The sequence below is a fragment of the Pongo pygmaeus genome, chromosome 21, assembly GCF_028885625.2.
Source record: "Pongo pygmaeus isolate AG05252 chromosome 21, NHGRI_mPonPyg2-v2.0_pri, whole genome shotgun sequence".
In the NCBI taxonomy this organism is placed as follows: Eukaryota; Metazoa; Chordata; class Mammalia; order Primates; family Hominidae; genus Pongo; species Pongo pygmaeus.
In genome coordinates this window covers 37,717,634-37,740,139 of record NC_072394.2, presented here as the reverse complement: position 1 = coordinate 37,740,139, position 22,506 = coordinate 37,717,634, and the positions used below count along the sequence as shown (strand labels likewise).

Sequence of the window (22,506 nt, the reverse complement as noted above, 5' to 3'; positions counted from 1 at the left end):
GAATGCTCTCTCTCCCTCCTCCCCCTCACTCTCCTCTGTCAAACTCCTCCTCCTCCAAGGTTCACTTAAATGTTACCTCTTAGAGAGCCCTTACCAGCTTCCTCAAGCAGGTAAAACTAAAACCCATTTATCACTCAGCATGTTTAGAATAGGATTTGAGGCAACATGTTGCTGTGTAATTATTTTTTATATGCCTATTTTCCTACATTGGACTGTGCTCCTCCAATCAAGAAACTGTTTCTTATACTTGGTTCATAGGATCTAGCACAAAACTAAACATGTGATTGGGGCTCAGTTCATTAAGCTGACTTGTGTAATTTGAGATCAAAACCTAAAATAATTTGGCAAATTGGGGAGAATCCTGACACCTCAGGGAATTGAGAATGGACTGGCAGCTTGACTTGTTAGTGGCCGTCTCTCTGTTCTACTAAGAGTCTGTGACAGCTAAGAGTCAAAGATCATACTTTTTGGGTTTTTTTCTTTCTTTCTTTCAAACTTTTGTTTTTGCCATTTGTTTCTGTAGGTTAATCCCTATATCCTGAAGAAGAACATGATCCTCATGACAAATCATTTCTATGCAGCGATCTTGGGATATGATGAGGTAAGATTGTTTGCCAAGGCTTAGGCAGGACAGTGGCTTCCCCCAGCAAAGGCTTTTGATGAGAGCCTCTGAGGGAAGCTGCAGGGACCATTGTTACTGGCTACCACCATGGCGTAGTATTTATTTCTTCATATTCATCAACTGGGCAGCGAGAATGAATGTGCTCAGCATGTTTGGGAAACATGCCACATGTTTGGGAAAGAAAGCAGTATATAATATGGTCAAACCATTCAACTAGTCAGCATTTGTTGAGTGGCTGCTGGGTGCTAGATGGAGGGACAGAGGCAAATGAGACACTGTCTTAGCCTCATGTGCTCCCAGAGAGAGGAGGATATTCACGTAAACAGCATGGTCTGCCAGGCAAAGTATACACTTTTTTTTTTTTTTTTGCTTTAATTATGAAAGCAATACATACATATTTTGAAAGTTTGTAAAACTGGCTGGGCACAGTGGCTCCCAGCACTTTGGGAGGCTGAGGTGGGCGGATCACTTGAGGTCAGCAGTTCGAGACCAGCCTGGCCAACATGGTAAAACCCCGTGTCACTAAAAATGCAAAAATTAGCCAGGTATGGTGGTGGGTACCTGTAATCCCAGCTACTCCAGAGGCTGAGGCAGGTGAATTGCTTGAACCTGGGAGACAGAGGTTGCAGTGAGCCGAGATCATGCCTCTGCACTCTAGCCTGGGTGACAGAGTGAGACTCCGTCTCAAAAAAAGATAAATAAATAAAAATAAAAGTTTGTAAAGCTGTACATAAGTGGTTGAAGTAGAAATCAGAAGACCTGGCCAGGCATAGTGGCTCACGCCTGTAATCCCAGCACTTTGGGAGGCCAAGGCGGGTGGATCACCTGATGACAGGTCAGAAGTTTGAGATCAGCCTGACCAACATGGTGAAACCCTGTCTCTACTACAGATACAAAAATTAGCCAGGCATGGTGGCATGCGCCTATAATCCCACCTGCTTCGGAGGCTGAGGCATGAGAATCACTTGAACCTGGGAGGCGGAGACTGCAGTGAGCTGAGATTGCACCACTGCACTCCAGCCTGAGCAACAGAGTGAGACTTGGTCTCAAAAAAAATGAAATTAGAAGACCTATTTCCTACCCTGCTCCAGACAAAAACTTAATTTCTAGTTTATTGGATGTCCTTCCAAATGTTGTCTGTGCATAGACAAGCACCTTTGTCTTTTCCTTCTTTATGCAACTGGAGTTACACTAGACACACGATTCTGCAACTTGCTTTTTTCACTGAAGTATGTATCTTGGGTGTCCTTCCACATCAGGACATTTGGATCTATCTCATCTTTTTTTTTTAGACAGAGTCTCGCTCTGTCACCCAGGCTGGAGTGCAGTGGCGCGATCTCTGCTCACCGCAAGCTCCACCTCCCAGGTTCACGCCATTCTCCTGCCTCAGCCTCCCAAGTAGCTGGGACTACAGGCACCCGCCACCACACCCGGCTAATTTTTTATATTTTTAGTAGAGACGGGGTTTCACCATGTTAGCCAGGATGTTCTCGATCTCCTGACCTCGTGATCCGCCCGCCTCGGCCTCCCAAAGTGCTGGGATTACAGGCGTGAGCCACCACGCCCAGCCTCATCTTTTTAAAAAAATTATAAAATATATATATCATAAAATGTACCATTTTAACTATTTTTAAGTGTACAGTTTAGTAGCATAAAGTACATTCCCGTTGCTTTGCACCATCACCACCATTCATCTCCAGAGCTTTTCCATCTTCCAAACTGAAACTCTGTCCCTATTGAACAATAATTATTCCCTCCTTCCCTCATATCCCCTAGCAGCCACCATTCATTTGACTTTATGCCTCTGTGAATTTGACTACTGTAGATAATTCATATAAGTAGAATCACACAATTTTTGACCTTTTGTGACTGACTTATTTCACTTAACATAATGCACTCGAGGTTATCATCTATGTCATCTTTCTTCTCCCCAACATTTATTGTGGAGATTTCAAGCATGTAGAAAGAACGGTGTAATGAACACCTGATATTTTAAACTAACCATATGCTTTTATGCTGATTTTGTGGTTACCTCCAGATTTAATGCAAGCATGACCTCTCCTGGGAAGCAGTTCCTGAACTTCCTGTGACTCAGCTCATTCCATCCTCCCTGCACTCTCACAGTGCTTACTACATTCGCATTATCTGTCACCTTGGCTGGGTGGGGATTTCTTTTTGGGTAGTGGCAATGCCTACTGTGTTTGCAATTCTGTGGCCTGGCATAGTGCTTGGCATGTGGTAGTCAAAGAGTGAGAAATGCATAAAAGGACAAAAGTTAAGAAACTGGAGTTCAGATTGGAGGAAATGTTACCAGCCTGAAGATAATAATTAAAGCCAGGAGATAAGCTTACCAAAAAAGTCCAGTTAAATGATTTGGTTAGGGTCATAGGACCAGTTAAAATAGGGTCTCCTGATTCCTATTCTACTAGATATCCTGAATTACAAGGGAGCATTTACATTGCATACTATACACATCATTAACTTAACATGAGCTTTTGGGGGTTATGGGTTGGGAATTGAGAATTATTGCTCAAGTGTACATATCAATTATAAAAGTGGATGAATTGTAATTATAGAAGCCTTACAATATAGAAAAGGATGAGGCTTAGGAGTGAAGAACTACACCTCTCTATGAGCCTTTGTTTATGGTCTTTATTGCAGGTGGCTCTGTTGGCTCAGTCGATCCTTTCATCAATATTAATAAAAATGTACCGAATTGTGTTTGTTTCCGGTCCCCCATCCAGTCCATTCTGGCAGAGCCATTTTACTCAACTGTGCCTGACCACAGGAGTCACCTGGGGTGCTTTTAAAATCTAGATCTTTATCACCTCTCTGAAGATTCCAATTCAGTAGGAGTGCTGCCTGGTGGTTCAACAAGTCAGCTGAAGGTGACTTTTAAGAGCAGGACATTTTGTGGAAATATACTAATTACCTGGGACACTTTTTAGAAATATCAGTGTCTGGGCCCTGTCCCCCAAAGATTCTGATTTAATTGGTGGAGATGGACATCTGTAGTTGTAAAAGTTCCCAGGTGATTTTAATGTGCAATTCTAGAAGTTTTTCCAATATTTTAATGTGCATGTGAGTCACCTAGAGGACCTAGGTACAATTCAGATTCTGACTCAGCAAGTCTGGGGCGGGGCCTGAGATTCTGCATTGCTAACAGCTGCACGTGATGGGGGGGTGCAGCCATTTTGCAGACCACACTTGGAGTCACAGGTTCTAGAGCTATTCAATACTAAACACATGCAGCTATTTTGATTTAAATTAATTAAATAAAATGGAAAATTCAGATCCTCAGGTACTCAGTTACTGTATGTGGCTACCGTCTTGGACAGTGCAGATACAGAACAGTTCCATAGTCACAAAAAATTCTATTGGACAGCGCTGTTCTACAGCAACCTTATCCTAGAATCTTGCTTGGATTGTTCCCCCTCACTGGACGCTTTGGGAACCTCTCTGTTTTCTATGACATTAGGTCCAAATTGCTCCCTGAACTTCCAGGTCTTCTGTGAACTGTTCCCATTGCTATGTGCCCTATCTGCCTTTATATTTCTTGTGCTCTCTCTTAGGCCGTTTGCCTTACTGCCCTATAGACATGCTGTGCGTAACTGAGACTTTGCCTAACAATGAGGGGTTGAGGGCAGTAGCTGAGTCTTGGTCAGCTTTAGGGCCTGGTTCAGGGCCTGGTGTACCTTGTAGGCACTCCCTCTGTAAATGTTTTGAATATTTTCTCTTGCTTAGAATAATCTGCAGCTGGCCGGGCACAGTGGCTCACGCCTGTAATCCCAGCACTTTGGGAGGCCGAGGTGGGTGGATCACGAGGCCAAGAGTTCAAGACCAGCCTGACCAACATGGTGAAACCCCGTCTCTACTGGAAAAAAAAAAAAAAAAATTAGCCCGGCATGGTAGTGGGCGCCTGTATTCCCAGCTACTCGGGAGGCTGAGGCAGGAGAGTGGCGTGAACCCAGGAGGTGGAGCTTGCAGTGAGCCGAGATCGTGCCACTGCACTCCAGCCTGGGTGACAGAGCGAGACTCTGTCTCAAGAAAAAAAAAAAAATCTGCAGCTTTCCAAATCTTCCCAATTTTTTTTTTTTTTTTTTTTTTTTTTGAGACGGCGTCTCACTCTGTTGCCAGGCTGGAGTGCAGTGTCACAATCTCAGCTTACTGCAACCTCCGCCTCCCGGGTTTAAGGGATTCTCCTGCCTCAGCCTCCCGAGTAGCTGGGACTAGAGGCAGGCGCCACCATGCCTGGCTAATTTTTTTTTGTATTTTTAGTAGAGACGGGGTTTCACCACTTTGGCCAGGATGGTCTCGATCTCTTGACTTTGTGATCCGCCCACCTCGGCCTCCCAAAGTGCTGGGATTACAGGCGTGAGCCACCACGCCTGGCTAAATCCTCCCAATTCTTAAAGGCCTACTTCTTCAGAAAGGTTTCCCTGACTGCTCTGGATCTCTTGTGTTTTTACTGTGAATTTCCACACCCATCCATCTATTCATTATCCATTTAACAGGTAGCTTTTGAGTGTCTACCATGTGTGATACATGGGAATATATTGGTGAATAAAACAAACACGGTCTGGCTCTTTCCCACTGGGGCTTACCTTCTAATTGAGAGACATAGTAAACAAGTAGCAGATAAATAAGCAATAAGTATCTAACTACAGTAGAGTGCAGTGAGAGAGAACAACAGGGGGAATGACTTGGTGTGGACCAGGAAGGTCTCTCTGAGGAGCTGTCTTAAAAGCTAAGACTGTAGAACAAGGAGGCAGCCATGTAGAGTGTAGCTGAGTCTCACTATGCAGCTTGGCATGTGTTCATTCTCCGGGATTTTACTCTGTGCTGCTGTTAGATGTGCACTGATTTTGTCCCTTCAGCTAGATTGCAAGTTCCCTGAGAGCTCAGACCATATTGCTGTGACTCTTGTGTTCCTAGCATCATGCTGAGCACATAGTGATGTCAAATCAATCTTCACTGAGTGGAACTCTGCCACTCTAAACCCTTAATCAGAACTAGAACCCTCCAAAGCCAAAACAATCCCCTTGGCTTCCTCTCAGTTACTCTAGACCTAGTTGTCTTAATTTCTGAAGGATGCTTCATTGTGTCACAAGAGAAAACAAGTAGGCATCCGATTAGATTGGGGGGAAATTACACTATGCCCTCATGTTTGGTTCCCAGGACCCTTCTTCCATTTCTGCTTTCTTAGTTTGAAATGTGCACCCTCAGATTAGTCTCTCATTTGTTTTCACTGCCTTACGCTAGCAGTGTAGTGGGAAGAAGGCTGAAGTTGTGTTCGTTGATTTATTCAGCTATTCTTTTTTTTTTTCCTGAGACAGGGTCTCACTCTGTTGCCCAGGCTGGAGTGCAGCAGTGTGATCACAGCTCACTGTATCCTCAACCTCCCCAGGCCCAGGTGATCATCCCACCTCATCCTCCCGAGTAGCTGGGACTACACTTGTGTGCCACCATGCCTGGCTAATTTTTATATTTTTTTGTGGAAACAGTTTCGCCATGTTGTCCAGGCTGGTCTTGAACTCCTGGGCTCAAGTGATCCACCCAGCTTGGACTCCCAAAGTACTGGGTATTCAGCCATTCTGATTGTTCTCCCACTCTATGCCAGGTTCTGTATTCTGACTAGAGCGGGTCAGTCATCATCCCCCACCTCATCAGTGCATGCTGGTTCTAGTTCAGCCATCAGTTAGCTAGCCTCTAAGCCTCAGTTTACTTATCTTTCAAATGGGGATACAGGCCAGGTGCGGTGGCTCACGCCTGTAATCCCAGCACTTGGGAGGCCGAAGCAGGCAGGTCACTTGAGGTCAGGAATTCGAGACCACCCTGGCCAACATGGTGAAACCCCATCTCTAACAAAAATACAAAAAATTAGCCGGGTGTGGTGGTGCATGCCTGTAGTCCCAGCTACTTGGGAGGCTGAGGCAGGAGAATCACTTGAACTTGGGAGGCAGAGGTTGCACTGAGCCAAGATCATGCCACTGCACTTCAGCCTGGGTGACAGAGTGAGACTTCGTCTCAAAACAAAACAAAGCAAAGCAAATGGGAATATGATATCTGTTCTACTTGGCAAACATAATCATTAGGAGCTAGGTGTGTGAGGGAACCCTAACAGTCTGGAACAGTTAGGTTGTTCTCACTATTAGTGGGTCCTGAGTCATCCTTTTCCTTCTGATGGCTCAGGAATTCCTGATTATGGATTTGCCCCTTCCCAGCCATCTCACTCGCTGCTAAAGTTGCCTGTTTTCCCATCCTGGGCTTTGCCCATTCTCCAGGTCCCCATAACACCCGCTCCCAATCCCATTCCTTTCTGCACAGCACATGTGGGTTGCTGCCAGCAGCGCTCTGGCATGTGCCCAGGCACAGCAGACACAGGCACGCTGTTGTGCTAGCAAATCGTTTGCAGAAGGGTGATGTGCCTGAGCTTGTCCTCTGCTCCTGTCCCCATTTGCCAGAAGAAGCCAGTTTTCCTGACTCAGCCATTGTGCCAGGACAGTCCTAAGCTGTGGAACTGTAAGGAGGGTTTATCAGAGAGCATTTGGAACAGGTGGAATGTTTTTCTACCAAACTGTCAGCACCCCATACTGGACATGGCCCTTGTTGGCAGCAGGCCTGGAGCCAGACCTCATATACCGCAATGCCCAAGAGGACAGACCACAATAAAATGTCAAATAAAGTGATCCTGGGTCTTTGGGTAATGTTTACCACTTACAGAGCCATTCATGGCCAGTATCTCTTAATTCTCACAACAACTCTGTGGGATAGGTATTATTAGGCTTGTTTAACTCATGAAAAACTGAGGCTCAGGAATGGCTAATAGCTTCTTAAAGGCCACATGCCCATCAAATGACAGAGCTGGCATTTGAACTCTGTGCTCTGGCTCCCAGACCCCACTGTTTTGACTATATCCCAGCTGTCTGCCAAAGCATGCTCCTAATCTTTGTATCCAACAGATTATACTTAACAAATAGTTCAAGAATGCTGTAAGTAGAGCAGGTAACTTCATCTGTTTTGAAGAAGTAGAAGATTGAGACTTTGGTTTAGTCAACTGTCACCATCACTGATCTTGGCAGAGGTGGAATTAGGACTTGATCTCCCTTCTAACTCCAAGTCAGCACATCAATTCCACACACTACCTTGGCACCTGGACAGAGCAACTTCTCAGGGCCTGTTCCATCAGTCACCTTCACCCCAGGAAGCAAGACTGTCAGCCCTCCCTCCTCTAGAGGTCCAAGCTAGAAAATGTCCTTAGCTGGTGGCTGGGGCTCTTATTTTGCTCTGTAATCTTTAAGCTTCCCAACAGAAGTCTCCTCTCTGCCAAAAGAGGCAGCGTTAGGCACACACACACATGCAAGCTCTGAGCCTGGCCCTCTGTGGCCCCAGCAATCCTGCTGAACATCCTGTTCCCCTACTTAGGGAGAGGCTGGGCCCAGAGTTGGGTAACAGTGAAGAAAAGGTAGCTGGCTCCCTTCCCCCAAAGAGCCAGTTGCCTTGCAGATATATGTCCCTGGACCAAGCAAGAAGGCACAGTCCATGCCCACCTCCATTCCTGGGAGAAACATACATTCACAATATTCCCAGCCCGTGCCCTGTGGACAGCAGGGGGAGCATTGCTGCTACTGTTTCTCTTCTCAGCCTCTGAAGTGTTGCCTGGGCCAGGCGCAGTACAGAGTAGAGGGAGCTGTGTCTAAGTCCCAGCTCTGCATCACCTAACTAGTGGCTTGGCCCCTCTGGACCCCCTGTTCTCCCTGTTCTCACTTTATTACATATAAAGTATGTAATACTTTATATGTAATAAAGTGAAGGGATTGGGCCAGATGCCCTTGTAAGACCCCTTCCACCTCTACTGTGTGACTGCCCCATTTTCCTCTTGTGCATGGAGGGCCCTTCTGAGCCGATTCCATGGTTGCTAGCATGTTCACAGTATCCCCAGCGTCTGTGTCCTGGCTCTGTGGATCCCTCAGGAGACCATTGCTGTGCTGTGTGTTCCAGGGGATCCTTTCAGATGATCATGGGCTGGCCGCTGCCCTCTGGAGAACCTTCTTCAACCGGAAATGTGAAGACCCTCGACATCTTGAATTGCTGGTAGAGTATGTGAGGAAACAGGTGAGCGACCCTTTTCCTCCCCTCCCGAGTCCTGGCAACAGTGGGTCCTCCTCTTGGGTTTTCAGGGGATCATGAGAGGTGGAGTTACCAAGGACCAGCCTGAGAGAATTCTGACCAGATCACATCAGCACTAGACACTGAAGAAGGAGCACCTTCTGTGTGTCCAATCATGAACTGGGCCAGGGAGCGGGAAATGGAAAGAGAGAGAGAAAGAGGCATCGAGTAGTCTCCTGCCCTCAGGAGCTTTGAGTCATTCATTCACTGTGCACCTCATTGCTTACTGTGCACCCAGTGCTATGCTAGCAACTGGGCCCACAGAGTCCTGGCAGATACGAGCACATGATGTAGTGGCAGCTACCCACTGTGGACCCCCTCTCTACCCACTTGGATTTGTTTCCTGCTCCTGACTTCCAGCAAAACTGGGCAGCAGGCAGCATTTCACAGACAGCCTCTTCCTGCTAGATGCTTTCCATGGTCAAGTAGGGTCCCCCCACTTCAGTTTCTCACCCCTCTGGCTCCCCAGGGCTCCCCAACATCAAAGCTTCTAGGAGAAAGCTCCACAGTGGGGGCTACTTACCCACATAGCTGTCCTCAGACCCCGGGGAATTAATTCCTTGACCTCCCTGCCCTCAGATCCTGTATTGATGGGAAACTCATATTTGACAGATGAGTGAGCTGACTGGCAGTGAAGAGGACATAGAGGCTTTTCCAGGGCCTCCCAGTGAGTCAGCCTGCACAGCTGTCCTAGGGCCCCAAGCTGTGTGATTCATGTGGCCACTGAGGCCTCAGCTGCCTCAGACAGCTCCGGCTGTGCCATGAGTCACACCTTTGCTTCACGGCCTGGCCCCCTGGATCTGAAGGGGTGTCACCTCACAGTTACTCTCTTGTTCACTTGTATCCATCGTCTTCAAGCCTCCAACAACCAGGAAAGGCAAGGCTGGACCTCAGCTCTTGAGAAGACAGGGACAATAGGACTAGCCTGTTAACTGCTGGAAAAACCACATACTGGGGCTCTGCAGACCCACAGGGTAGAGAATCCCAGGAGCCAGGACTTCTGTTTGACCACTCTTCAAATCTGCTAGAGCCAGGGAGAAGGCACGGCATGGCCAGAGGGCCCCACTCACAGAGAATTCTGATACTCTGTTGACTGGACTCACCCTCAGACAGGAGTAGCAATTTGCAAAGCAAATGCTGTGTTTTCTGAGAGACCTGCCCAACATTTCCATCTGCCATGGTGGGCTTGTGCCAGAAGCCCCAACAAGACACACCTGGGACTTCTCCGAGGGCCCTCTAGGAAGGGGCTGCCACAACCATTGTCCCTAGAAGAGGTCCCATGTGGCCCCAGTGAGAGGCAGTGGAAAAACAGTGAAGGGGTTCTTGGGAAAGCAGGGAGCTTTGGTGGGGACCCAGTTCTATCAGCAAACCTTTTGAGCACCTGCTGCTCCATGTACTCTTGGGAAAGCAACGATTAATAAGACCCAGTCCTGCCCTCGAGGAGCCAGCTCATGGTTTGGCGAGGAAGCCCAGGTACACAGCTAACCCTGGAGTAAGCCAGCCCGAAATGTGATACAGGGAGGGCAGAGTGCTGAAGGCTGGGAAAGGAAGAGCAGGAGCTGGGCCTTGAGCAGACTGCTTGGTGTGGCCGATGGCCCAAGAGCCAACCAGAGGTTCTGTTGAGATTTTCAACCCAGGAGGTGGGCAGAGGGGTGGCACTGGGGGCAGAAATGGAGTCACTGTAAGGGAGGAGTGGGCTTTAGGGAAGAGATGGCAGGGCAGGTGGGAATCCAGAGCTAAGACACGTGTGAGAGGCTGGGGTTGAGTTCAAGCGTCAGCAGCTGGAAGCGGAAGCAACCGGAGTGGTGGATTCTTGGAAGGGGGAATGACCTAAAGCCTAAGATGAAGTCTCCTGGCCCTGCAGCAGTGGCTTCTCTGGATGATGACCATTTTAATGGCAGAGCTGTCTGCTCCTACTGTCCTAGAGAGGTGATACTGGGGCCCACTGACCCACTAGAGGACAACAGAGGCATAAGTATGTTTAAAGTGTGAGTGCCTAGCACTGCATATATGCATATTGTTGAATCTCTTCATGTGTCCTGTGAGGTACCTGTTTCTATCCCCTCTCTCAAGACAAGGGAACTTAAATCTCAGAGAGGGGAAGCTGCCACCCTGGGTAGCAGCACTGGGAAGGGACAGAATCAGGACTCTTCACCCAGCAGCGCTGGGGAGGACAGCATGGCTGTGTGCGCTGCAAGCCCTGACTTCCTGGCCTGCAGGAGCTGTCTAGGGAGGGCGTATAGGGGAGAAGTGTCCTTGGGAGGTGTGTGTCCATCTCCATTCAGAGGTGTGATAGGGAATTCCCTAACTGCCCCCACCACCCAGCTCCCCAGTGACTGCTTTCTCTGAACCACCTTAGTGAAATTATCTAGGAGATCAGAGACGGCTTGGCCTGGGACCTGGGATGGTCAGAAGCCCCCCTCATGCCCCGTCCCCTTACTTCCTCACCTCTGGGAGGCTGGTTCCTGATGCTAGCTCCTCACCTCTGCCCTGCCTCTGTCACTTCTTCCTTCCTGCTCCCCTGGTTGCAGATACAGTACCTGGACTCCATGAACGGGGAGGATCTGCTTCTGACAGGGGAGGTGAGCTGGCGCCCTCTAGTGGAGAAGAATCCTCAGAGCATCCTGAAGCCCCATTCTCCCACTTACAACGACGAGGGACTTTGATGGGCTGGGCCCTCCCCACGGCCGGCCAGCTGGCTTCGAGGAACCGCCAGGAGTGAAGTGCCTGTTGGTCCAGGACCCTGCAGAAAGTGGCCTGAACTGACCTCTGAACAGCATCTGTCAAATACCTGGCCCCATTTGTGTTGAGTTTCCTCTTAGTGTGCCCAGGAGTCTGATCTGCTGGGGTACAGGGCTGGGAGAACCCCTAGCTCTCCCGGGGTGTCTTCTCCCTTAGGGGAAGCCCCGAGTGAGAGTCCCCCAGCACACAGTCCCCAACCCCCTCCAGCAACTACATGTGACTGACAGCTTTTCCCAAAGGCCGAGGAAGGGATGGCATAGGTTCAAAAGGGAAACCCCCCAGGGCCTGCTGTGGCCTAGGAGCAGATTGTAATGCTGTGGAGTTGGGACGGTGATCACGCGTTGTCCCTCGGCTTTCAGCCATGGGGTTGAGTTGGCCATTAAAAGAAACAGAGACTTCTCTTTGCCATGGCCCTTCTTTATTCCAGGGACTTAGAAATTTGCCTGAGATGGTGGACGTGGTAGTGAGGGCACCATGCAGTTCAGTTAGAGACAGAGAAAGGGAAGAGGCTGGGATGGTCTCTGCTACTCTTGCCTCTAGTTCATGGAGATGTGTCTCTGTTCAGGCCAAGGCACAGCCAGCAAGGCCCCTCGTCTGGGACCCAGGAGGCCTCTGATGACCAAGGGCTTTCACATCCTAAGTCATTTGGAAGGAGGCCTTGAGAACAAAGTCACCTTTGTCACTCCCAGTGAACTGAATGAGGAACGTGCTGTCTCCTGTCTTGGCCTCCCCTTTCATGAGATATTGGGGAGAAGAGAACATTCTTCCTGGCTTAGTTGTAGCAGACCCAGACCTGTGCCCAGCTTTGGTCCCCCTCCCCAACTTCTGAAGCACGTGCTGCAGAGCCACCTTGGTCTGAGCAGCTGAGGACCAGCCCCTCCTCCCTCAGTGCGGCTCATCTCTTGGGGGATTTTCTTAAAGTGAAGAAAGGGGGTGGGGAACCATATTGCCCCTCCCTCCCCCATCAAACTTCCTTCATTTAACTTGCTATAAAATGAGTCATATAAAGAAACTCTATATGGGTGAGGTATATCCCACTTCTGTGAAAACATTACAAATCAAACCGCCTTCTCTCAGTTTATTTAAGATGCTTTTGTTGCGATCGGAGCTCTAGAGTGAAGCCTCCTGTGTGTGTGTGAGATAATAACACCTTGTAACTCATTACAGCTGGGCACTATTTACATAAACCAGAGCTGAGCCAGGCAGGAATTTGCTGATTAATTTATTTTTAATGGAGTGAAGTATACCATGCACCAAAATAAACTTTACTGTGTGTACCTAACTGCTCCTGGAATGGATGGAAAAATTAATGGAACAGATTTTGGCTCCCAACTCTACACATTAATTCATATATAAAAGTTATTTGAGCGTTAACCCATTTGCTGCCCAGGGTAGCTCCCTAGCCACAGATCCCAGCCCATGGCACCAGTTCAGCTACCGGGCTTGCTTTAGAATCCTGGAAGCTCAGATTTGGAAGGAACTTGAAAGGTCATTTGGTCCAGCCCTGGTCCAGAACCTGACTCCCCTTCTTAGCATCCCAGTCAGCCAGTGTTCATGCAGGCCCTGGATGAATCTCTCCAGCATCTGATGGTCCTTGCCTATAGAGCTAGTCCTGTCTGCTCAGGAGTTTGTCATCGTGCAACACAGCAACTTGCAGTATGGAGCTGCCTTTGAAGGAGCCAGATTGGATCTATCGTGTCTGATGTCGGTGAGCCCTCACTTCTTGGCTGTCAGCACGTTTCCCTGACTCTGCCAGTCCCCCTCCCCTTAAGGTCTATTCCAGGTTCCTTGGAGGCTACCTTTATTCTTGGTTTGGCCCCTGCCTCCATTCCTGTTTTTATGAGTCTACCCATCTCTTCTCTGAGCACACCAAACCTCTTGGGGTTACCTGGAGAGATCATGCTGTGTGTCCTCTACCTAGAACCTTCGTCCCTCCTTCTCCTGTCCCCTGCAGGTACAGGCACAATATCCATGCTGCTCCCCACATGGTTCTCTGCTCTGGAGCACTTACCTTTTTATTTGTGTAGAGACAGTTTCTCACTATGTTGATCCTCCCACCTTACCCTCCCAAAGTGCTAGGATTATAGGCATGAGCCACCACACCTAGCCCTGCTAACACTCACCTTACCATGTTCAAATGATTCTTTTTACCCACCTCCTACACTGTACTGTGAGCTGCCTCAGTGTGGAGTGGACACTGTGTTTGTGTTGGTCACCGTTGTTTTTCCAGTGCTCAGCCGAATGCCTGGTTCATGATCAGCATCAGTATATACTTGGATAAATGAAAGATTGAATATGTGACTAAATCACCAAGTGTTATCAATACAACCCCAACCAAAAAGCCCCCTTCTGGACCATTCACAGTGTGACCCATACAGTTCCACTTATTTTAACAACTTAATATTGAGCACTCCCTTTGGTCTTAGCATAGGAACCAAAATGGAAAGTTCTTTCCATAGCTAAATGTTTTTCTAATGTAAATCATTATTGTACAAAACAAGTGAAGGACACAATTTCTTGCCTTCAGGGAGACTGCTCTGTAGGAATGATTTTGTCATTTATTAATATTTGTATTCTGTATTCTTCCAGAAAAGATCACAGCAGATTGAGAGACACAGTTTATAATAAAATTGTAGGCTGGGCACAGCGGCTCATGCCTGTAATGCTAACACTTTGGGAGGCCGAAGTGGGTGGATTGGTTGAGTCCAGGAGTTCGAGACCAGCCTGGGCAATACAGTGAGACCCTGTCTCTACAAAAAATTAGCTGGGTGTGGTGACATGAGCCTGTAGTCCCAGCTACTCAGGAAACTGAGGTAGGAGGATCACCTGAGCCCGGGAGATGGGGGTTGCAGTGAGCTGAGATCATGCCACCACACTCCAGCGCCTGGGCAACAGAGTGAGACCCTGTCTCAAAAAAAACCAAAAACAAAAACAAAAAAAAACCTTAAAGTTTGAAAGATCAGATCCAGGTATTGGGAGGGAAAAAGTGGGAAAATAATTATGTTGGAAAACCTGGACTGCTAATGAGTAACTTTCATGTGACTTTAAAAATTTTATAAAATACTGTAAATGCATTGTCTCACAACAATCAGGTAAAACAGGTATTATCCTCATCATTTTTATTATCCCTTTAACACAAGTGAGGGGACTGAAGCTTAGAGGGGCCTAGAGAAAGAGTGATCGAGGGTAAGAAGGGGCCAAGAGTGCTCCAGCTCATGACAGACCCTGGGCCCCGGGGACCCTGCTTTGTCCCCATGTCACCCTGCCTCCCTCCCCCAGATCAGCCAGGAGATTTACAATTGAGTATGAGACCTTGTTCTGAGCTTCCTGGTCAAAGGTGGAAAATGGAAAGCCCTAAGGTTGTAGAGTTCCCATTGTCACATAAAAGGAAGTACACTTATTCATCAGAAGAAACACATCTTCCTTACTCTTCAGAGAAGACTGTATTATAGAGGTTTTCAAATGAGAAACACTGAACGGTACCCCTAAGATTGATGTTTTACCTAAAAATTTGAAAAAATAAATCATCGCTATTTCTTCCTATGAGAAATAGCAATGCTATATGACAAGACGGGGTGAATCTTAAACTGAGGTTGAAGCCCAGGCCGCACTTCAGCCAGCATCTTTTGAGTTTTCCCTCCATGCCAGGCTTGCTTGGTATTTTCACTTGTCACCTCACTCGCCGCCTTGCAGGTGAGGATTCTTAAGCTCATATTCCAGGAGGGAAATGCCCAGATGTACCCTGTATGGTGGCTCTGACCCAGTCCACTGCTTCAGGCTGTGAAGAGTGAGGCTTAAGGAGGTAGGAAAACGGGAATTGAGGACTAGCTGTCCAGGTGAAGGCACAGAACAGGAAGCTCTTCAGACTGCAGCAACTGTTGAGTTAGCTGCTAAGGGAAGGAAGGGTTGCAGAGATCAGGTGGGACCATGGGTAGGGGTAGCACAGATCACACATCAGCTGCCAGGCAGCAGGGAGCCACTGTGCGCATTCTTGGTAAAGACTGGGGCATGATGGCAGTGGAGAGACAGTGGTACCAGGATGGATTGGCTCTGTCAGGAAGGGAGTTTAGCCATCTGGGCTTGAGATGCTGGGGGTGACAGATGGAATTCAAAGGGAAGCTCAAACCCCAGAGACATTTCTGAGAAAAAACTCACCAGGACTTGAGGACTAACGTGGAGCCTGAAGAGAGTGCAGTCACAGAACTCACTGGCGCCCAGAGATGGCGACATCTGGCAGAAGAATCCTCTTTGGAGAAGAATCCTCTCTGTGTTGTGTTTTTTCTTTTTTTTTCTTTCTTTCTTTTTTTTTTTTTTTTTCTTTTTTGAGTTGGAGTTTCGCTCCTGTTGCCCAGGCTGGAGTGCAGTGGTGTGATCTCGGCTCACTGCAACCTCCACCTCCCAGGTTCAAGGGATCCTCCTGCCTCAGCCTCCCGAGTAGCTAGGATTACAGGCGCCCGCCACCACGCCCTGCTAAATTTTTTTGTATTTTTAGTAGAGACGGGGTTTCACCATGTTGGCTAGGCTGATCTCAAACTCCTGACCTCAGGTGATCTTCCCGCCTCAGCCTCCCAAAGTGCTGGGATTAGAGGTGTGAGCCACTGCGCCTGGCCATGTGTTGTGTTTTTTCAAGTGAAACTTACAGCACCCTATGAGCTGGGCAGGGCAGGGATTGCTGCACCCATGATGCAATAGGGAAATAGGCGCACTGAGAAGAATCTGCTTGCTGGTGCAAGGTGACCCTGCAGCAAAGCTGAACATTCATTTTTTCTGGGTTCCACTCCATTGCTTTTGGTGCACCTTGGTTGCATCTGTGGAGAGCCAGTCTGGTGGCAGATGGACTTAAGATGCTAGAGATGCTCCAGGGAGGGCAAGGGCATGGGGGAGGAAGGACCTTGGCGAACCTCAGGATGGACCTCAGGGAAGAAGGATGTTGGCCTTGTCTTGGGTATAGAAATCCTGAAGTTGATGAGCTCCCGGAGGTGAGGGCAGCCCCGAGACTGGGTTGGGAGTGCAAGGAGCATTCACAGGAGGTGGCAGGAAGAGCAGGCACCAGTGCAGAAGGTAGACTGGAGCCAGGGAAGAGGAGAGCTTCTGGAAGGAGACTCGGAGCAGCATGCTGAGAAGAAATGGAGGGATACTGGGAGGAGGCAGAAGAGGGGGTGAAACAAGGGGGTTTGCAGGAACGTGCTGAAGATGTATTTGGGGCAGGGAGGACTCTGATGAGCTAAGCACTTAGTGGAGTAGGGAACTTCCTATGAGTGTTAGGGACTCCGATGAGATCCCTCTGGAAATGGAAGCCTGATCTTGAGAACAAGGGCCTGGCGTTGGAGGTGGTGGAGGGAATCCTTTCCTGAGACCAGCGATTGGAAGGACTGATAGGGGGAACAGGAGTTTCTGAGGAGAGGGCTGAGGGGGAAGGGAGAGCTCATGCCAGCTGGTCTCAATCTAGAGTTTATCAGCCATGGGGGTGGAGTGGGAGGGAAGTGGAGCTGGCAGGGGTGTTTGAACGCTTCCCCTGGGAGCAGCCCTCCTGTACCTATTGCTCTGGTTCCCACTTCTAGCCTGTCCACTGCACCTACCATGCCTCACCCACCCTATCCACTGGGCTTGGCCTTAGAGAGGGGAAGGCCAGACCTCAGGTCCCTGGCCCCGACCCTCCCCGCTCCCCCATCAGGTTCTCTGTAGCTTCCAGGGGACTTCCCTGGAGCGACGTTGGTGGGCCTAGGACCCAGACCCTGACCAGGCCATGGGCTCCCCTTTTCCGTGTGAAGGGGAGAATAAGGAGAAAAGATCCTGGAGACCCTGGCTGGGGAATTTCCGGGAAGGGACCTCCAAGCACCAACCCATGGCATCAACAAGTGATGGACTACAGCGGTAGCGCTGGAAGCACCTGGAGACACTTGGACGGGGGAGGCTGAGGCCCTGCCAGGCCTCACTGCAGGTTTCAGTCAGGAACCAGCACCCACGGGCCTGGGCTGGGTGCTCTAACTTTTTCTCTTTCCCTGTGGCCAGGAACAGCATTCACCTCACACTGGGGAGAGGGCCTGCCACCGCGCTGTGCCTTGCTTGAAGGGGCGGAAGGTGGGGCCATGGCTCCTCTGAGGTTCTGCAATAGGTCCAGGCTCTAAACCCCATGCGCTTGGTTTATACCTCAGCCTAATGCATGGTTTATAATTATTTATGAGTCTGTCTTCCCCACTGAACTGTGAGCTCTTCCATGACAGAGACAAACTTTTACTCATCTTTGGGTCACCTGCTGGCTGAAGGTGGACACTAAATCCATGCTGGGAGGATTGGACAGAGGGAGAGGGGGTGGGAAGGGGAGGCTACCTCAATAATGGGGCTCCAGAAGTCAGCAGATGTACCTCTTTCTTCCCCTCCCAAGTTCAAAACAAATGGAGAAATAAAACACAGGAGACAGACAGATGGACACCCCGCCTCCTGTGAGCAGAGGTGGGATGAGAGGCCAGATCTCAGAGGCAGTGGTGACTGACCACACCCCACTGACTCAGCTGGGACCATGTTGGCCTTGGCGCCAGCCTTTGGTCTAGAAGGGGCCAGAGACTGACCAGGAGAGCTCCCCCTGTGGCTTCCTGGGTTTTCAGGCCTTTATCGAGCCCATGTCCTTTCACAACTGGGAAAGCTCTGGACTTCAGCATGTACTGAGCAACCACAGCTGCTCTCAGCCAGGCACTTGGCGTAGCTGAGTCCATATTTTCCTCAATACAACCCTGTAAAGGAGGTGGTGTGGGTTCCACTCCACAGAGTCAGCCACTGTGACTCAGAGAAGTTGTGATTGTTCCGCTCCCCCATTAAGTGGCAGAGCCTGTGTTCCCACCAGGGGGTCAACTCAGTCCAGTGGCACAATAGCCCATGGGGTATCAGGATGAGACAAGAGTTCGGAATGGTGACCTCCTGAGACCTCTGTCGCACTCAGTGAACAGTGAACCACACTGGGTTCAACCAATGTGGGTTGTTTCTGGTGCTTTGGCCCACTCTCGCCATTGGAGCTGTTTCTGAGTTATCCTAGGATGATGCTCTGGAGTCTTCCCAGCCTTTGCGCCATCATCTCTAGGTAAGAACCCAGCACTTTAGAAGGCCCTCGAGCTCTTCCTAGTGTGGCTCTAGGCTTCCTGTTAGCATCTTCCCCTGTACCACGGCCCCCACCTGCCTTCCTTGGGCATGTCCTTGCCCTCTTTCTCCAGCCAGGAACACTCCACTTACCCCTCTGCACCTGAAATCTTTCTCACCCTTTGCTACCTGGCTCAAGCCAGGCTCGGGGACTCTTCAGCATGTGTCCGCTTTGCCTCGATTCAAGGGATCTGGGCGCATTCTGGCTCCCCTACCAGTCCCAGCTGCTCCTCTGCGGGAGCCCTGTCTCTCCTGACCCAGGGCGCCAGAGGAAAGGTATGTGGCAGCACTGGCCTCAGAGCAGCCTGCACCTGGAGGGCTGCAACCCAGCCTCTGCTCCCCCTACCCTACATGACATTGCCTGCTCAGACGCCACTCAGCTTGTGAGAGACAACAGACAAGGCTAAGTGGCCCCCAGGACAACTGAGTGATGCCAGGCAGGCGCCTGACACACCTCCTGTACAAGAAAACAGTTTCCTTCCTCTTAATTACAGTCATTAAGGGGCCTGTGCCTGACATACCGCAGCCAGGGACAGGGCTTGAGTCTGTCTGGACGGCTCCCATCACCCTTGGCCACCACCCTAGGCCCAGCCCCAATGCCAGGAGCCACCTGTCTGCCCTCCCATTGCCCTTGACCAACTCAACTCACAGGAAGGGGCTGCCTAGGGAGGGGCAGCTGGTCCCACAGCCTGTGGGGATTTGATTTGATTTGCACACAAGTATTATCACGATGTCTGGGATCCACTGGAACCCCTTGCCCTTCAACGAAGTCTTCCCACCCCTGCCCCTCTCCATTGTGCTTCCTGTACACAGCCCCAGTACCACAACGCAGAGTCCGACTCAAGGACTATCCCGCCGCCCAGACACACATGCACACACAGGTCCACGCACACTGCCGTGCCACACAGGCACACAAACATCACAGACAGGATGTGCACACACATACAAGCACAGGTACAGTTATGCATAGGTACACGTGTATATATTTAGTCAAACCATATGAAATTGCCGATATTCAGTGGTTTCTTATGTACAAAAAAGGAATCCAGTACAAACCTGGGCGTGGGGAAGTATACAAAAATACAGAGCCAAATTTGTACACCCGTGCCTTATTCACAACAGCCAAAAGGTGGAAGCAACTCAGGCATCCATCCGTGGAGGAATAAGCTAAATGTGCTACATACATGAGCTAAATGTGCTACATGCATGCTACATACATGCAATGGGATGTTATTCAGCCTAAAGTGGAAGGAGATTCCGACATATGCTACAACGTGAAGGAACTTGAAGACATGAAGCTGCGTGAAATGAGCCAGTCACAAAAGGACAAAACCGTATGATTCCACTTAAATGAGGTACCTAGAGGAGTCAAATTCATACAGACAGGAAGCAGAATAGTGGGCGCCAGGGGCTGGGGGAGGGGGAAATGGGGAGTTCGTGTTTAGTGGGGACAGAGCTCTAGTTTTGCAAAGTGAGAAGAGTTCTAGAGATGCATGGTGGTGAGGGTAACACCACAGTGTGAATGGACTTACGACACTTGAAGTGTACCACTTAAAAATGGTTACAATAGCAGATTTTGGCTTGATGCAGTGGCTCACACCTGTAATCTCAACACTTTGGGAGGCGGAGGCAAGAGCATCGCTTGAGGCCAGGAGTTTGAGAGTAACCTGGGCAACAGAGCAAGACTCCTTCTCTAATTCTTTTTTTTTTTTTTTTTTTTTTGAGACGAAGTCTTGCTCTGTCACCCAGGCTGGAGTGTAGTGGCGAAATCTTGGCTCACCTCAACCTCTGCCTCCCAGGTTCAAGCAATTCTCCTGCCTCAGCCTCCCGAGTAGCTGAGGCGCCTGCCACCACACCCACCTACTTTTTGTATTTTTATTAGAGATGGGGTTTCACCATGTTGGTCAGTCTGGTCTTGAACTCCCAACATCAGGTGATCCGCCCACCTCGGCCTCCCAAAGTGCTGGGATTATAGGCATGAGCCACAGGGTCTGGCCACGAATTATTTTTTAAAGGCAAATTTTATGTGTATTTTACCACAATTAAAAGATACAGAGCCAAAGATATGTACCTGAAATAGATGTATACACACTGCAAGATAAGCAAAACTAACTCAGTGACACGCAAACATGCCTCCCTCCCTCCCGGGAGCACTTCTACCACCCAGATAAGACCCTGGTTCGTCCTCCCCTTCAAACAAATCTGGAGATAAGGCCCTAATGATGGCCCTGCCACCTCGGCTGCCCCCACAGCTCATCACCCTCCCACCGTCTGGCTTTGTTTACTCAACCTTCTGCCCCTCTTGCAGCCTCCTCACCCCCAGGGAAGGGCCTCCTTGGAGTGCCTGGTGCTCCTGCACCTGAGATGGGATGGGGTGGGCCATAACTCCTGACCTGTGGCTCCCCCATGCTCCCCCAGGCCCTTCACTTATAGGGTCCTTGAAGACACAGCTCTAGCCCCATTCACCTTTGGTCCTAGGGCTCAGCTCAACTCGGGAACCTCTAAATCCCACCCAGCTCCCTCCCACTATATGTGTGTCAAGTTCTTTGGACACAGAAGACCCTGTGTTCTGGACATGATCGCAGACCAGACAAACCAAGTGCGCTTAGTGCTAAACAGGCTGCGAGGCATGGCTTTAGGTCTTCTGCATTTCCCACCATCCTCGCTGGACCTCATGCCTCCATGGAAAGGTGGTGACCGCTTCTGCCTAGCCTGGCTCCCCAGCTGCAGCTGCCACCTGCTCACCCCCTTCCCCAGAGCAAAGCTGCTCACCGTCCTCTGAAGGACACACGGTACATGCTCCAGGACTTTAGTCTTTGTTGGGGCAGAGGTCAAAAATCTGCCTGCCCTGTTTGCCCCCTGACCTTGCAGTGTGTCCGCCCATTCTCTGAAACAACCTTCCAACCATTTTCATACTCAGCCCTGGAGGAGGGGAAGAAGGCTGGGGTCTGGCCGCCACCAGGCCAAGAACATCCCTGGAGTTAAGGGTGTTGCAAGCACAGCCATCTGGAACAGCATGTCTCAGGGGTGGGCCTTAGCCCACTGCCCACAGTGCACTGGGCACTTGTTTAAAAACTCAGGAATTGGAGGTTACAGTAAGCTATGATCACACCACTGCTCTCTCTAGCCTGGGTGACAGAGCAAGATCATGTCTCAATTAAAATAGAAAAATGGCCGGGTGTGGTGGCTCACACCTGTAATCCCAGCACTTTGGGAGGCTGAGACAGGAGGATTGATTGAGGCCAGGAGTTCAAGATCAGCCTGGGCAACAGAGTGAGATCCCATCTCTAAAAAAAATTTTAAAAGTAGCCGAGCATGGTAACATGCACCTGTAATCCCAGCTACTCAGGAGGCTGAGGTGGGAAGATCGCTTGAGCCCAGAGAAACTGAGGCACAGCTGTAGTGAGCTGTGATTGCGCCACTGCCCTCCAGACTGGGTGACAGAGCAAGACCCTATCTCAAAAAGAAAAAGAAAAAAGACAAGCTCCAGAAGCCTATGGACACCTTCTGGATGAGAATTTCCAGGAGGGTGGGGCCTGGGGATCTGCATTTCATCACCTCTCACCACCCCTGGGGTCAGGGTGAGAGCCGCTGCTCTAGGTTCTTGAAGGACAGCTCCGAGCCGGGGTGGGAGAGAGCCAGGGGGCTGTGAGCACTACAGTTAAGATGGTCGAGAGTGGCAGGACGATTATGAGATCAAAAAGAGGGCTGGCTGGGGGACAGACAGGCGTTGATGTCCTTGGATATTCCATATGACGCTCGTTCAGCTCTCACTTAGGGCCTTGCAGACTTGAGCCAGGGCACGTGCTATCCACTATGGTATGTGTTGGGGGGGTCATGGC

General features: G+C 49.7%; 1 protein-coding gene across 2 annotated transcripts in view; it reads left to right on the top strand.

Annotated features, from left to right (window-relative positions):
* Nucleotides 1-12,815, top strand: part of LOC129021659 (ubiquinol-cytochrome c reductase complex assembly factor 1) — a 111,212-nt gene extending 98,397 nt beyond the window's left edge. For both annotated transcript variants that reach the window (XM_054467405.2, XM_063659167.1), the window contains 3 exons: nucleotides 524-601; nucleotides 8,624-8,737; nucleotides 11,323-12,815. In XM_054467405.2, coding sequence (XP_054323380.1) covers nucleotides 524-601; nucleotides 8,624-8,737; nucleotides 11,323-11,457 — 327 coding nt within the window. In that variant the 3' untranslated portion in view covers nucleotides 11,458-12,815. The remainder of the gene's footprint in view (nucleotides 1-523; nucleotides 602-8,623; nucleotides 8,738-11,322) is intronic.
* Nucleotides 12,816-22,506: the final 9,691 nt, after the last annotated feature.